At 40.6% G+C, this 14313-nt stretch overlaps 1 protein-coding gene across 1 annotated transcript in view; it reads right to left on the bottom strand.

Moving 5' to 3' along the window:
- Positions 1–3357: 3357 nt before the first annotated feature.
- CACUL1 (CDK2 associated cullin domain 1) overlaps positions 3358–14313 on the bottom strand; it is a 53838-nt gene continuing 42882 nt past the window's right edge. The window contains exons 7-9 of the mRNA XM_089510024.1: positions 12651–12789; positions 9716–9759; positions 3358–8853 (exon numbers count right to left, since the gene is read on the bottom strand). Coding sequence (XP_089366150.1) covers positions 8813–8853; positions 9716–9759; positions 12651–12789 — 224 coding nt within the window. The 3' untranslated portion in view covers positions 3358–8812. The remainder of the gene's footprint in view (positions 8854–9715; positions 9760–12650; positions 12790–14313) is intronic.

The following is a 14313-nucleotide window of genomic DNA, read 5'->3' on the forward strand; positions in this document are numbered from 1 at the left end:
GGGCCATCAAGTCCAACCCCCTGCCATGCCCGAAATCACAATCAAAGCATGCCCAACAGTATGCAAAGGAATATTGTAGCACCCTGAGACCACTAAAAGAAAGAGATTGGCAGCATGAACCTTCATGGCCTTGAGCCCAATTCATCATATGCATGACAGACCTTGTCACAATAGGTGTACCAAGCCAGGGACCAGTTGAATGGGCAAGCCCATCATCAGGCATTCTTATTTAAAAAGTAAATATCTAGACAAGGTAAGAGGTAATTGTGTTGTTATTTGTGGCAGATAGCTCAGGGCTCTACAGGATGTCTGTATGGGATTTGAAGCAACCCCTTAGAAGAAAAACCTGATTATATTGTTTTAAAATACTCATGGGGGGAAGGGGGGTTTCTCCTGGGATGGAGTGAAGGCTGTTTGTCTGTTTGTTTTTGATAAGAATTTTTCTTAACCCCCTGTATTAGTGAGAACCATCTCATAGAAGAAACTGTATTTTTTAGTTTCTTCCCTTTAACAGACATCTCTCCTATGAAAGAAGGGAAGGAGAGGGGAGCCAGCTCTCCTGAGGCTAGCTGACTGAGGTTCCCTGTGTGGAGCTTGGTTGGTCACATTAATCCAATGTATCTATCACCCCATATGAGATGATTTTTTAAAAAAGATCTTCAATGGTGATTACAGATCCACTGAGTGACCAGAGAAGGGAAGTATTTTTCTCCTTTCTTGAGTCCCCCTGATCATTAGACTTTAAACAAATCTGTATTGTTAAAGCCCTTTGCTCTTATTGAGAAGTGCTAAGGCTGACACTAGTTTGCACAAGGGAGGTTAGAACCATGTGCTCAACTTGTGCCTTAGGCTGTCCCAGCTAAGGCAAAGAGGCTCTGGCCCTAATGGAGGCAGGGATGGAGGCCTCTGAGGAGGGAAGAAAAGTCATCATGTGGCTTTTATGGGTAGCCCCTCCCCGCATTGAATTAGTTTCCAGGCATCTCCTCTGCCCTGGTAAAAATGGGGGGGGGGGAGCAGAAACAGGGCAACCCTGAGGAGGAAGGAATATTGTGCAGACTCCAAACTCATGGACTAACAGTAATAAAATGAACACCAGAAAAGTTAACCAGTATCCCTTGTAAATCTGAGCCCCCAGCCCTGTTGCTGTGGGGGCTCTCGCCTCCTTTATTTGCCCTATCAAGGGAGACTGCCTGGGCAGTAGCTTCTTCCAGGCAGTGAGGAAACTACTCTTAAGTTAGCAGTGACTGAAGACCATTTGTAACCATGGGTAGATAGCTGCATATGGCCTGTAGTGTAGCCCTGATAATCACAGGGCATTTTGTTTTATGTTTGATACAGCCCCAACTTCAAGATGGGGTTTAGAAGCTTAGCCCTTTCAATCTCAGGCAGGCTTTATAGTAATCTGGCTGCATTATAGAAACTGGCTTGCTCCTCAACTCCCTTCCCACTTGCATAGGTAGCTGGGAAGGGCAGAGGGGGCTGCTGTGGGACATGGCTCCCCATTTACCTGAGATATGTCTGGATCCTGAGAAAGGATCAACTCTGATGGAAAGGAGAGGCCAAGGGCCCCAACTGCTCTCCTCAAAAGCTCCACAGTTTGGGGCAGCCTAACATAATTGGGGTGTAGGGAACTCTCTCCCCATCCTTCCCACAAGTGTCCACCCCCCTTTTTTTTGAGGAGGGAATGCAGGAGGATTTTTATCCATGTGTTCTCTCAGAAAATCACAGAGTTGGAAGAGACCCCAAAAAGGGCCATCCAGTCCAACCCCATTCTGCCATGCAGGAACTCTCAACCAAAGCATAGCCTCTATTTAGAAATGAGTGGCAGAGGCCATGTTCCCTCTGGTGAGGACATGAAGCCATTTTTGTTTTTTGTGGGATGCTCTGTGGCAGCCAAAAAAAGACCATTTTAGAGTTGGAAGATTCAGCCCCTGCTGGGCCCTGTACAGCTACTTTTAAAACCATGCAGCCAAGATGTCCACTGTGCATGCCAGAGGAGGAGTCATTTTCCTCCTTTCACACCATCTCATTATAAGAATCTAAAGGGAATATGCAGGAGCCCTGGCAACACTACCATGTTTCTCAGGCTGCAAAAGGATCTCCCAAAACTGTTGGGTGCTGGATGCCATTGGGGCCAGAGATGGGAAGGAAGGGGAGACCAAGGGTTATCCCCCCCATCTGCCCTCCTGGCAGAGTCCCAAACCTTATGCTAGGCATAGAGCCTGCAATGGCAATGGCAGAGGCCTCCTGGCAATGCCTGCCCTGAGCGAGGGCATTAGAACTGGCAAAGGTTACTTGCTGGCTGGAGAGAGAGGGCCCTTGGTATTCACTCCTTATCCTGTGTCTTCTGGCTGGCTTTATTCTCTGACCTTGGCCCTGTTTCAGGCTGGGCAGAGGTGCTGCAAACACACTCTTTCTCATGGCTTTTGGCTGGCCTGGCCTCTGAACCCTGGCCCTAAACGGGCTGGGCAGAGATGTTAAGAAGGAAAGTTTCCATGACTTCTGGCCAGTTTCCTCATTGATCCCTGGCCCTAAATGGGCTGGGCAGAGGTGATGTGGAGAAAGAGACATGGAGGGGATACCCCTCACCATCTGTTCCCACGGTTCCCATGTGCTGCAAAGCTGTTTGCAGAGGTCTCCTGTGCTCCCATCATGAAAGGGTCTGCTTTGGAGGAGAGGGAGAGTCATTGGCAAAGCCAAGAGCTTTCTCCAATCCTGGGAGCCCTTGCCATATTAAGTCTTTCTTCATGCTTCCAAGGCAGCAAGAGAAACGAAAAGAAGTGGCTGTAGTGAAGTAGTTGCAGAGCAACAGCAAACACCTCCTAGTGGGTCTCCCTCTGAAGCCGACTCCCTCTGTTGAGCCGGCAGACCCTGAGCTAGGGAAGCCTGAGCTAAGGATGACCCTTAACCTGTGCTCTTGGGGTCCTCTGCCATAGCCACCACCAAGGAAGGGGAGAAAGGCAGGAGAGAGAAGAGAAGGCCAAGAAAACTCTCAAACCGCTTTTGGCGAAAGGAAAAACTTTGCTGGTTCAAAGAGACACATCCTGCTAGGAGCGTAGGCAGGAATAAGACTGAGGCCCGGGGGGCTAGCTCCTCCCTATTGTCTCTGCCTACTGGAGCAAATTGGGAGGAGCTAACCCAGAATACCGGAAGTTATGACCCTGTCTGCTGGGAAATTTCAGATTTTGAAATTCTGAATAAGGGAGACTCAGCCTCTGCTTTCCATATAAATTCTTGCTTTCACAGTAAAAACAAACTGAGCAGGTGCACATGCCATTATCAAAAAGCTACACAGTCCAGCATGATCAATGGATGCTGGGTAAAAATGAATCAAGGCATTTATCTAAAAATACTTTTAATAGAGCAAATTTTCCAGGAAACAAATTTAATATATAAGATGACACCCAATGCATAAAACTTTGCCATTTAGGTCTCATGGGGAAAACACAAACATACACACAAGTGCTTAAGTCACAGAAGCACCATAGCCAAGACCATGCTGCATTGGTTAAAGTCAGAGCTCCAGAAACCAGATACATTGATTCACCAAATTTAAAGAAAAATTGTTTACAAAGTAACCATTATTTCATATGTTTTGTTTTGTTTGTTCATGCTCAGTTCACAAAGATAAAACCCTTTGGAGATAGGAAAACAAATGATTTCAGCATGAAATGCTAAAATATAAAACATACAGAAATCTTCATATTAATTTACAACATAATACAATACTTTTATTTTTTTTTATTTTTACAAGAAGTTTTCAGGCTTCCAATTCAGGCATGTTGCTACATACAGCTAAAACATTTTTTAAAGGATGTGTAGAACATTGACCACATTAAAGGAATGTTTTGTCCCAAAACCGGAGAGGATTGTTTTAAAAGGTTATGTCCTATGGCTCAACTTTCAATGATACAAATGAAATAAATGGGAGGGGGGGATGTGCGTGTTCTATAAACAACAACTCAGTAAAGCAGTGACTGTGAGACCCTCACAATGTTGTAGGATCACAGCTATCATCCTCTCTTACAACTGGTCATGCTTATTATGGCTCATGGAAGTTACAGTATTTGTGGGAGGCACACATTCTCCAGGCCAAAAGTGAAGGGAAAAAAGGCAGCCTAACATACTACGTGCATAATAAAATTTGCCTATAGCCAAAGATCCAAGGCTCATTTTCATTTCTAACCCATCAGCTTGATTTTGGTGGCTATGATGACAACAAAATATCAATATCAGGGAATCTGATTCTAACCTATATCACAATAGCCAGAAACCAATCCAAACTGAAACTCTTTCCAAAAATAGTCAGGCTCAGATTATACTAAGGTCTCCCACGAAGTTAGTGCAACGGCTATGCAGTAGTCTGCAGGGATACTTCTATGTATCACTCTGAGTACATAGATAAACTCAAGATGCCACAAGCAGAGAAGGGGGAATAGTTTATGACCTCTCTGGTCAGACAATGATTCCATTGCCAAGGCATGCTCTCACACACAGAAGACGTGTATTGTAATCTTTTGGCTACAGCCAAAAAAAAAAGCACAACCTCCCCCTCACGTGTTTAGTTTTGTTTGCCTTTGGCCACTCTAAATCAGATTAAGAGAACCAAAGAAGCAGAAGACCCTTAGGAGACAGTGTGACACTGATCATTATCACCTTCTTATTCTGTGCCCTCTCAAAAGATTTTAGAATCCTTGCTTTCCCCATAAGAATATTCTAAAAATAATTGGGGAGGGGGTAGGTTGAGGAATTTAGCCTTCTAACTATTGTAAAGAGTGACTTACAATATAGAAAATAGTTGTCTGTTCAGTGTTATCTTAACTGGGAAGAGGAAAGTAGGCCCTTTTATCTTTTTTTAAACAGATGCCCAAGTGCCATGTTGCCTATGGAGTGACTGCAGGCATAATGTTCCTCACTCATTCTATAATGAATTTGGATGTGTTGAAGCAATTGTCACCTTATGCCATATTGGGAACCTGGGGACAATGCTGCAGCAACAGGAACCACCTGGATAGAGAAAGCTACCTATCTTTTAATACATGTAATACAACACAGATTTTTCTTTAAAACTTGGGTTTATGTATGATACCCAATGATACCCATTGATCCCAACCAGTTTCTAATAATTTGATCTGCAAATATATTCATGGACACAGAATGAGATGACCATTAACATTAAAAATGATTTTAAATAGTCCTGTATTTCGAGAACAAATCAAATGGAAATCAGAAATTTTCTTAGCAGTCTGCTCCAAAATTATCTCTTGCCCTGATATTTTTCACTTTATTTCTCTTAAAAATTAAACAAACCAAATACCAGTAGGGAATTAAATTTAAAATGTAGGGGAGGGGAATAACTTTGGGGATTCCTTTTCTATGTAGCATATTTTTCTGCTTATACAGGGAACCCTTGACTAATTTAGTAAACTAGAGGGGACTTTATTTACACATCAAAAGGGGGAAAGGACAACTGCAAATACAGTCCTCCCTCCATTCTCGTGGACTTGAGATCCGCGCCCCTTGACTATCAGTAGGAGGCGAACGGAAGGGGTAAAAATGGGGGTGTGCCCCCATTCAAGCCAATAGGACTTGAATATGTGTGTTTCCATTTTCGTGGGGGGGGGGGGAGGTGAGCAAGCAGGCGGAACAGATCCCCCACGAAAACGGAGGGATGACTGTATATTTTCTCTGATACAATATATTTTCTTACCAAAAAAGAATGCAATTCTCCACCAGATCAAAAGGATTTTAACATCACAAGGGTTTAACTTTTTTGTTCCCCTTGCAAAATCAACCAGTGTTTCAAGAACTACCATAGATATTCAACTATAAGTTGACCTCCGGGACAGATTTTGGGGCCAGAATTATTGATTTTGATAAGATCTGTGGATGTCAAGGGTAAAACTTAAGGGCATATAACAAAGGATGTAAAGGACAAAGCAAAGGAAAATGATGATAAAGAAATCACGAAATTTTGGTAGGCATAACTGTGCTCACCTAAAAGGCTGGATGGATGAGGAGGGAATGACAGTAAATTGTGGCTGTACAATGTAGGGGTGGGTGAAGAAAATGCACACAAGTCAAAAAGGATAAAAAGGCAAAGCAAAGAAAATGGCAACTATATTATCAGTTATTGTAGCTTTTAATGTGGTAACTTGGTCTGATTTTAACCCAGAGAAACTTGCACAATTGTCTTATTCAAACCCTTTGAAGCCTGATTCCTCTCAGCACTCCTTTGAGGGGAAGCGCCAAAGAGCTGCCACTGCTGCCATTTTCCCACCCAGGTTTTCAAAAGATCAAAAGTGGTGCCGTGGCAGAGGGAGTAGAGGAGGGGGTTGCTGCTTCTTTTAGGTTCTCCCAAGAATGACTAACCTCTTGCCTTTTGCTAATCTACTTAGACAAGAGGTTGGTTCCTTTTTTTGATATGAGTTAAAGTACAGTACTTAATTGACCCGTGAATAAGTCAACCCAGGGTTTTTGGGTCAATTTATTGACTAAAATTTCTAAACCTATACATAAGTATATACAGTATCCATCTTCATGGGGATGAAACTTCTAAAAGTAACACTGGAATTGTCCTTAAATGGTCAAATATTTCTACAGAAAAACAGAATGGAAATCAGAAACTTAATTGGATGTTTTGTTGTTATTTAAAATAATGCTCTCAACAGCATAGTCCAAGAGTGGGGAATGCCCATGAGAACAAGAACAACACACACACTCCGGTAGGGGTAGGAGCTGGAGCTGCATTTCTTTTTAAGAACCAAACATGTGCAGAAATTATCTTGTTTTAAAACACCACTGCACTTCCAGAAAGCTTCCAGGTACATGATTGTGCTTTAAAACAAGGTATATGCTCCCTGCATGCCTTGTTCAGAAAGGAAGCTGTGGCTTTTTTTTTCTTCCACAGTACCCCCAAATTCTGGCAGCAATTTTGGCAGTATGGGGCAGTGGGGCTGCAAAATCAGGTGGTGGGGGCCATAGATGGCTTAAGTTGCCCATTTTGCTATAGACAATTGCATCTCAAGAATCCTACTCAACAATCTGACAACTGTGCAGGGTAGCCCGGATAATCTAAATATGGTCTATATCCAATAGTGAGAAAATTAATTCACTTGTTCAGATTATGAATACAGAAAACCAAAAACACTCTCCAGAGCATCTTTTGGACACTGTGCTCACATTGTAGTCTCATCATGGATTCCTTGAGCACAAACACCTCTGGGCAGCTGTATGCCATTCATCTTTGTAGGCTCAGTCACAAACTCATCCACGTGCACCTTTTATGGTATGGAACAAGTTCTCTCCTTTCTATGTAAAATCACATTTTCTACACCAAGTGTGGAAGTGGCCCTCCCCAATGTTTTTTCACATTTCACATCAGTCTTTGCTACCCAAACCAACCATGTGAGCTGCAGTCCTGAAACATCTGGAAGGCCATAGCTGCCTGCTGCTGCCCTACATGCATGGTCATTCTTCAGAGAATACAGGGATGGATAGGGGGAGAACAGCACCTTGTTATTAGCCTCTGATCTAAGGCCAGAAAGAAAAAGCAGGGATCCAGTTTTCCCTTGTGAGGTACATATTGCTGCAAATAAATTCATACCCACAACGCAGTGCAAATTACTGCAGTTCGTTAAGATAATAAGTTCAAGCTTTTCAAACAGAGCTGAGATAAAAAAAAATATTTTATGTGTGACTCATATTGCAATCCCCTGCACTTTCTTCTGAAAGGTAGAATGCATCAAATCGACTTCAAGTACTTTGCTGCCCCAAAGTAAGCCAAAGGTACAAGCACAGTTTCAGCCACACTCTTAAATCTGTTGTTGACAGTCCAATAGCAAGGGATTCAATGAACTGATTATTTTAAATCAGAATAAACATTTCCACGGACTGCCAAATGACAACACAATAGACATGAACAGACAATCTGGCCCACAACCTTTTGCAAAATCCTTCAGTTGTTAAGTACTTCCATTTCAACACAGAATGTTGGAATGGCATTCTATTTAATTCTTTGCAAGTGTTACTGAAGCCAATAATACAATCGACTTTTACATTTGTGTTACTTCTCATAGGAAAACGAATAAGGAAAAAGTACAGCTTGCTCAGGCTATATATATATATATATATATAGAGAGAGAGAGAGAGAGAGAGAGAGAGAGAGAGAGAGAGAGAGAGAGAGAGAGAGAGAGATCAATGGATGCAAGAGAATCTTGTAACTTTGCTGCACTGTTTGACCAAACTGAAGGGGTAGAGACATTTTGTCATCTGGAAAGGAGAGGAAGATGAACAGATGAACAATATATAACCTCATTCATATAAAGGATCAGCTGCATAAGACTGACTCTTACTGGCAAACGTTTGTGGAATAAATACTGTTAGGTGGATAATGCTTACTGAGAAAAATTTCTGGACCACACTAAATGGGCACTCAGCAATGTCCACACATTTTTTTAAAAAAGTGCAAATGTTTCTTTCAGAGGAAGTTGCTCTTTTTATCTACCAAGTGCTAGTAAACAATAATCTCTTTCTTTTTAAAAAGAAACAGAACAAAATGGTATATTCCTCACAGGATTGCCAAAGAAGAACCTTTCAAGACCAGCTGCATCATTCCAAGTTAGCCCCACAATAGCAGCAAACAGACATTTTATTACATAGTAAGAAATAAGTCCAAATTCCTCTTCCAGGTATAGTTTGAACCAAAGAACCTGAGTATCAGCAGTGCTCAAATGAGCCTTAGGATACTCTCCCATTCAATGCTGTTCCAGTGTCCAATCCTATTGAGAATATAATACTTCAAATACAGTCACTATCTGCATCCTCTTGAGCTTGCACATGACGTTGAGCCATCTGAAAAGCAAGAGAAAAAATATTGGAAGCATTGTGTATTTTTTTACCTCGATCTTCCACCTTGAGAAGAAGATAGCATTCTACCCATCCTACTAAATAGCCTAAAAAACTGAGACATTCATCCAATAGCCAGGAAAGGTACAGATTGCTACTAAATGATAAACTCTCCATTACAGCCATACTGAATAACATGCTCCAACAGTCTTATAGGCAGAGATATATAGAACTGTCCAGTGAACTATTCTGTATGATGGACCTTCAAGCTCACTTAGCCACTTTAGTATATCTAGACCTGACTGCTACTAGGACATCTGTTTATGGGGAAATCTGAAAATAAACTTGACTTCCACAAAACAAATAATTTCAGCCAGCCAATATTAAGTTTAGAACTCCCTGAACAATGCCCAAGTTCTCTTTAAGAGAGGCACATCCCATGCCTAAAGTGTTATGGGTTCAGACTATTAGTCATGCAGAGAAAAATTATATCTTGGAGAATTTTGTATCTGATCTCTTCACAGTTCTGATTCAAACCTGGGTATGTGTAGGGTGCTGTAAAAGCCATGCATGAGAAATAAATGTGTATCTTTAGTGCAAAACACATTGCAGAAATAGTCCAGTTTGAGACCGCTTTAACAGTCCTGGCTCAGTGCTAGGGAATCCTGGGAACTGTAATTTACTGTGGCACCAGAGCTCTCTGACACAGAAGGTTAAATGTCTCAAAAACTACAGTTCCCAAAATTGCCTAGCATTGAGCCAGGGCAGTTAAAGTGGTCTCAAACTAGATTATTTCTATAGTGTGTTTTGGATCTTTGTTATGAAGGTACAGTATACCATCATTAATACAACAGGTTAAGTTACTTACTGTAGGTCAGTTCTTCTCCAGCTCTTTTACGTGACTGGTCACCTCTAAAAAGAGAGAGAGAGAGAGGAAGAGGTTAAAGAAAGTTAGCCTAGTGACAACTGAAGTGTTCAACTGACACTGAAGCCCAGTGTCAACCTAGACATTAAAATAAATGCAGGTGAGATTATTTTTAAAAAACTAATATCCATGTATCACTTGGAGAAAAAAATATACAAGTGATTCAAGAAAATGTATTTATTAGAAATCAATACAACATGCATAATGCTAAATATTACCTGTAAATATTTAGGGTCAATTCGTTCATTATACATGTGATAGAATGTCATTTCTGTACGACCTGATTTCATTCAAGCCTAGTAATATTTTGAATCACATGGGATGGATATTTAATGTGGTTAGTTCCCTTGCCAGCACCACATTTCCCTGCAACTATATGGCAAAAACAGGTTGAGTCTCTTCTATTTGAAATGCTTGGGACCAGAAGTATTTTGAATTTCAGAGGTTTATTTGATTTTGAATTATCTGTATTTCCACATACATACATAATGAGAGATCTAACAGATGGGACCCAAATATAAACATAAAATGCTTTTATGTTTCATATACAATTTATACACATAGCCTGAAGGTAATTTTATATAATATTTTAAATAATTTTATGCATGAAACAAAGTTTGTGTACACTGACCCATCTGAAAACAAAGGTGACACTATCTTGGCCGCCCACAAAAAAAGTTTTGGTTTTTGGAATATTCTCGATTTCAGTTTCAAGGTAAGGGAGATTCAACCTGTAGTAGCACGGCAGGTAGTTACATTGATATCATCATATTCCATACCATATGGTGTCCCCACTTCAAATATTACATGGCATATTGATGCAGAAGTAAGACCCCCCCCCCCCACAAGCCTTGTAAGCTGCTGCCTATAGCAACCTTTTTCCAGTGGCAACTTTTAATTCTGGAGATAATTTTACTGGGATCACAGAATTATGCATATGGTTCCGACTCTTGATTAGGCTTGTGTTGTGCTATCTAGAATGACACATATCAAATGTGTATTTAGTGTATCCCCATTTAGCTGTAAAAGTTTAAGGGCTGGCCCTTGCATGAAGCATAGCAAGCTTCATGCAAGCTTGCTATGCTTCTAGCAGCAAGCTTTGAGATTATGTTAATGAATAGTAAACTGCCAGTGTTCTCAATTATTTTTTTGTACCATGATAGAGAAATCCGTTTGAGACTGATGCTTCAGACACCAGACAGTCTAATGGGGTGATGAGGTTCTCCATAAAGGTTTTATCTACTGTATATACCCATGTACAAGTCTAGAAATGTTAGTCAAAAAATTATGCCCAAAACCTGAGTGACCTATTCATGGGTGAATGTAAGTTCTGTACTTTAACTCTTATTAAAAAAGGAACCATTCCCTGGTGAAATTTGTAATTTGTCCTGGAAGCACTGACCCTCCTCTGCTCTCTCATCTGTCTGAGCAAAAAAAATTATGCTGGCTGGAATTTTATAACTTCTTTGGCATTGTTTTCATTTGCAGTACCAGAGGAGCGCTGTGACACCATGCATAGCGTGGAGAGGCACATGGCATCACACTACTATGGGGGTGGTCCTTTTACATGTTTTAGATCCAGTGTTACATGTTCTTAAGTTTTACCCTCAACCTATCTACAGGTCATATCAAAATCCATAATTCTGGCCCCAAAACCTGCCCTCGACTTATAAATGAGATCGACTTATAGTCGAGTATATAAAGTAAGTATCTTTTCAATCACATTAGTAAGCTACTGAAAGGAATGCTATCAAGAAGACAACTGCTGGTTTCCACTCTATACAGTGCATTAATGGATGGCATTTAAGAGTTAATATTATTTTAATAAAATTACATTTCTTAATTTAAACTATTTTCTATAGTGACCTGTAGTGTGCCATATCAATCGTTTCCATGGCATTTTGCCAGTGCTAAATCCCAACCTCAAGGCATAATTTATGAAAAATCACTAGAAGAAAGCAATTTTGAATTCCAAACTAGAATGATTCAATTTGATTAATCAGAATTAGAAATTTAAGTAATTAGGTATAATTCCAAATATTGTTATTGTCAAGCAAAAAGCCTTCAGTCATCCTAAAAAACTGGAAGGTTAAAAGCAAGAACTTTTAAAGGTGGATATTGGAAGAGAGAAAAAACTACTTTTCTTGGCAAAAACTGAAATTATATGAATGAAGGCACTGCCAGTAAAGGATAAAGTTTGACAACTGAACACAAACAATTGCAATTTTCATCTGCTTCTCCATCATAACACTCAAAATCAACACCACAATTTGATTTCATATACAAAAAGAGATAATTTCTTTCCCTTTAAAGTAAGTGCCAGAAACTACTGGTCATATCTTCACCATAAAGAAATCCTTTGCCCAAATTTCCTTGTTCAAATATAGACATAATGCTACGACATTTTAAAATGACCTAGCTTATAGAGTATAGTGTCCTGTTTCAAAGACTCCGAAGAATTTGTGGCACCATGACAAGGGCCGTTCCAGACCATCTTATAGACCAAAGGAGTCTATAAGGGAAAAGGCAGAACTATGATGAAGGGCAATTTGTCCATGAGTTGTTTGGCTGTATAAGCCTACCCACCCATCCCCACCCCTACGAAAAAGGGAGAGATACCTGGGAAAAAATATTGCTGACTGTTTCCTACTTTGTTCAAAGTCAATGTAACCCTTTCACCTCTACCTGGGATGTAAAAAATCATTCCAGTACAGTCCTGTTCAACAAGAAATTATTATTAATCCATCTTCACTTCTTAATGCCTTCCAGGGTTATCTTGCAACAGTTGACAGACTTGATGGATTTCTGGTGTCCAGTGCATAATTAGATGCATATACTGGAAAACTTGTCTCAAATTTTTAAAAGTTAAGGTTATTACCTGGAAAATCCTTCCTGAATAAGCTCTTGTTGAAGTTTCTGGTCTTGAGCAGCGTACTCTTCAAGCTCAGATTCTACAGCAGGAGGGAGGATGTTTGGGATAAATTTAGAAAATAAAGCTGGTGCCATCTGAACCCATTCTGGAAAGCAATAGCCAGTGAAACAAAATCAATTTATGTGACTTAAAATATGTTAAGTTTCTCCCCTGTGTGCTTACTCTCTTTCATGCGTACATTTTCTTCTGCTCTTATACACCTGCACCCACTGACTTAAAGCCACTATATTATATGGAAGGTCTGTGAAAACCTAACAATAAGCTTTGGTATTACAAACATTTATAATACTCATACCTAGCTTTGCTACATATTAAATGCTATGGTATTTATAAGATTACCCTTAATCTTGTAAAATGTACCAGATGGTTTGAGTTAATGAAATATATACATTAAACACACAAGGAAGAAGATGGCCCTGTTCCCAGTGTGTGGATAGGAAAGGTTACCACAAACACGCCAAGTTTGCCACACCACTTAGTACTTGTACTCGACATTATCTATGGATCTAGCTAAAACAGATGGTATGAGTGGACCTCAGCAAGCACAGATACCTATCTTCTAGTAGATCCTATTATACAATTATGTTCAAATGATACAGCTGTTAGGTCAGCTGAAAGGAAAGTAGGGATGGGGAAATGTGTGACCTATAGTTGTCATTGGACTACAACATCCATCAGCCCAGCTGCTGAAGGACAATGAAAGCCATAGTACAGCGACTCCCAACCTTTGGGCCTCCAGATGTTTTGGACTTCAGCTCCCAAAATTCCTGACCACTGGTCAAGTTGGTTGGGGCTTATGGGATCTGAAGTCCAAAACAAATGGAGGGGCAAAGGTTGAAAACCACTACTGTAGTACAGTAACATGAGCTACACGGTCCACATTTTATCCTACTGTAGCATGCACATAAAGAGTTGCCCAGATTTTGGTTCCACAAGCAAGTATTCAGAAAACAGCAACAACTGTTTATTGATCTACTGACCATACGAAAGTAGAACAAAACAATCAGTGCCCCCTCCTTTCCAATTTTAATTTGACATGGACCACAAATCCAGATGTTCCTGGATTACAATTCCCATAAACCTTTGCAAACAGAGTCAATGGTGAGGAATGACTGGGGCTGCAGTGAAACCATGTTTGGAGGACCCTCTGATATAAGCAACTGAATTTACTGTACTGTGCGCCTGCACCATACACAGGCACACTACAAGTCACTTCCTGCTTACGCAGAAGCCGCGAGACAATATAAACAATTGTGCGAGTGCCCGTGGTGCGGGCACTGCACCGCCACTGCGTGCATGCGTCTCATTGTTTCCTATAGGGCACGAGCATACACAGATTTTTCCTTACGTGTGTGTGGGGGGGGGGGGGCGGGGGGGCGGAACGGATCCCCCGTGTGAGGAGAGGGCCCACTATATTAAAGTTGTCTCAGATAACTAATCAGTTCCTTCAGTTTCCAAAGGAGTACAAAAAATCATAATTTTCTCACAGTTGCATTTAAGATCTTTTTACAAAAAGTATGTTAAGACAAGAAGCATGTTTCAACAAGTATTTTTAAGATGAATGCACTCAAACATCTTTTTTTGGCAACTTGAAGGAAATACACTCGTC

Source organism: Sceloporus occidentalis, unplaced genomic scaffold, assembly GCF_023333645.1.
Source record: "Sceloporus occidentalis isolate IW3139 unplaced genomic scaffold, rSceOcc1.0.p SCAF_2, whole genome shotgun sequence".
Taxonomy (NCBI): domain Eukaryota; kingdom Metazoa; phylum Chordata; class Lepidosauria; order Squamata; family Phrynosomatidae; genus Sceloporus; species Sceloporus occidentalis.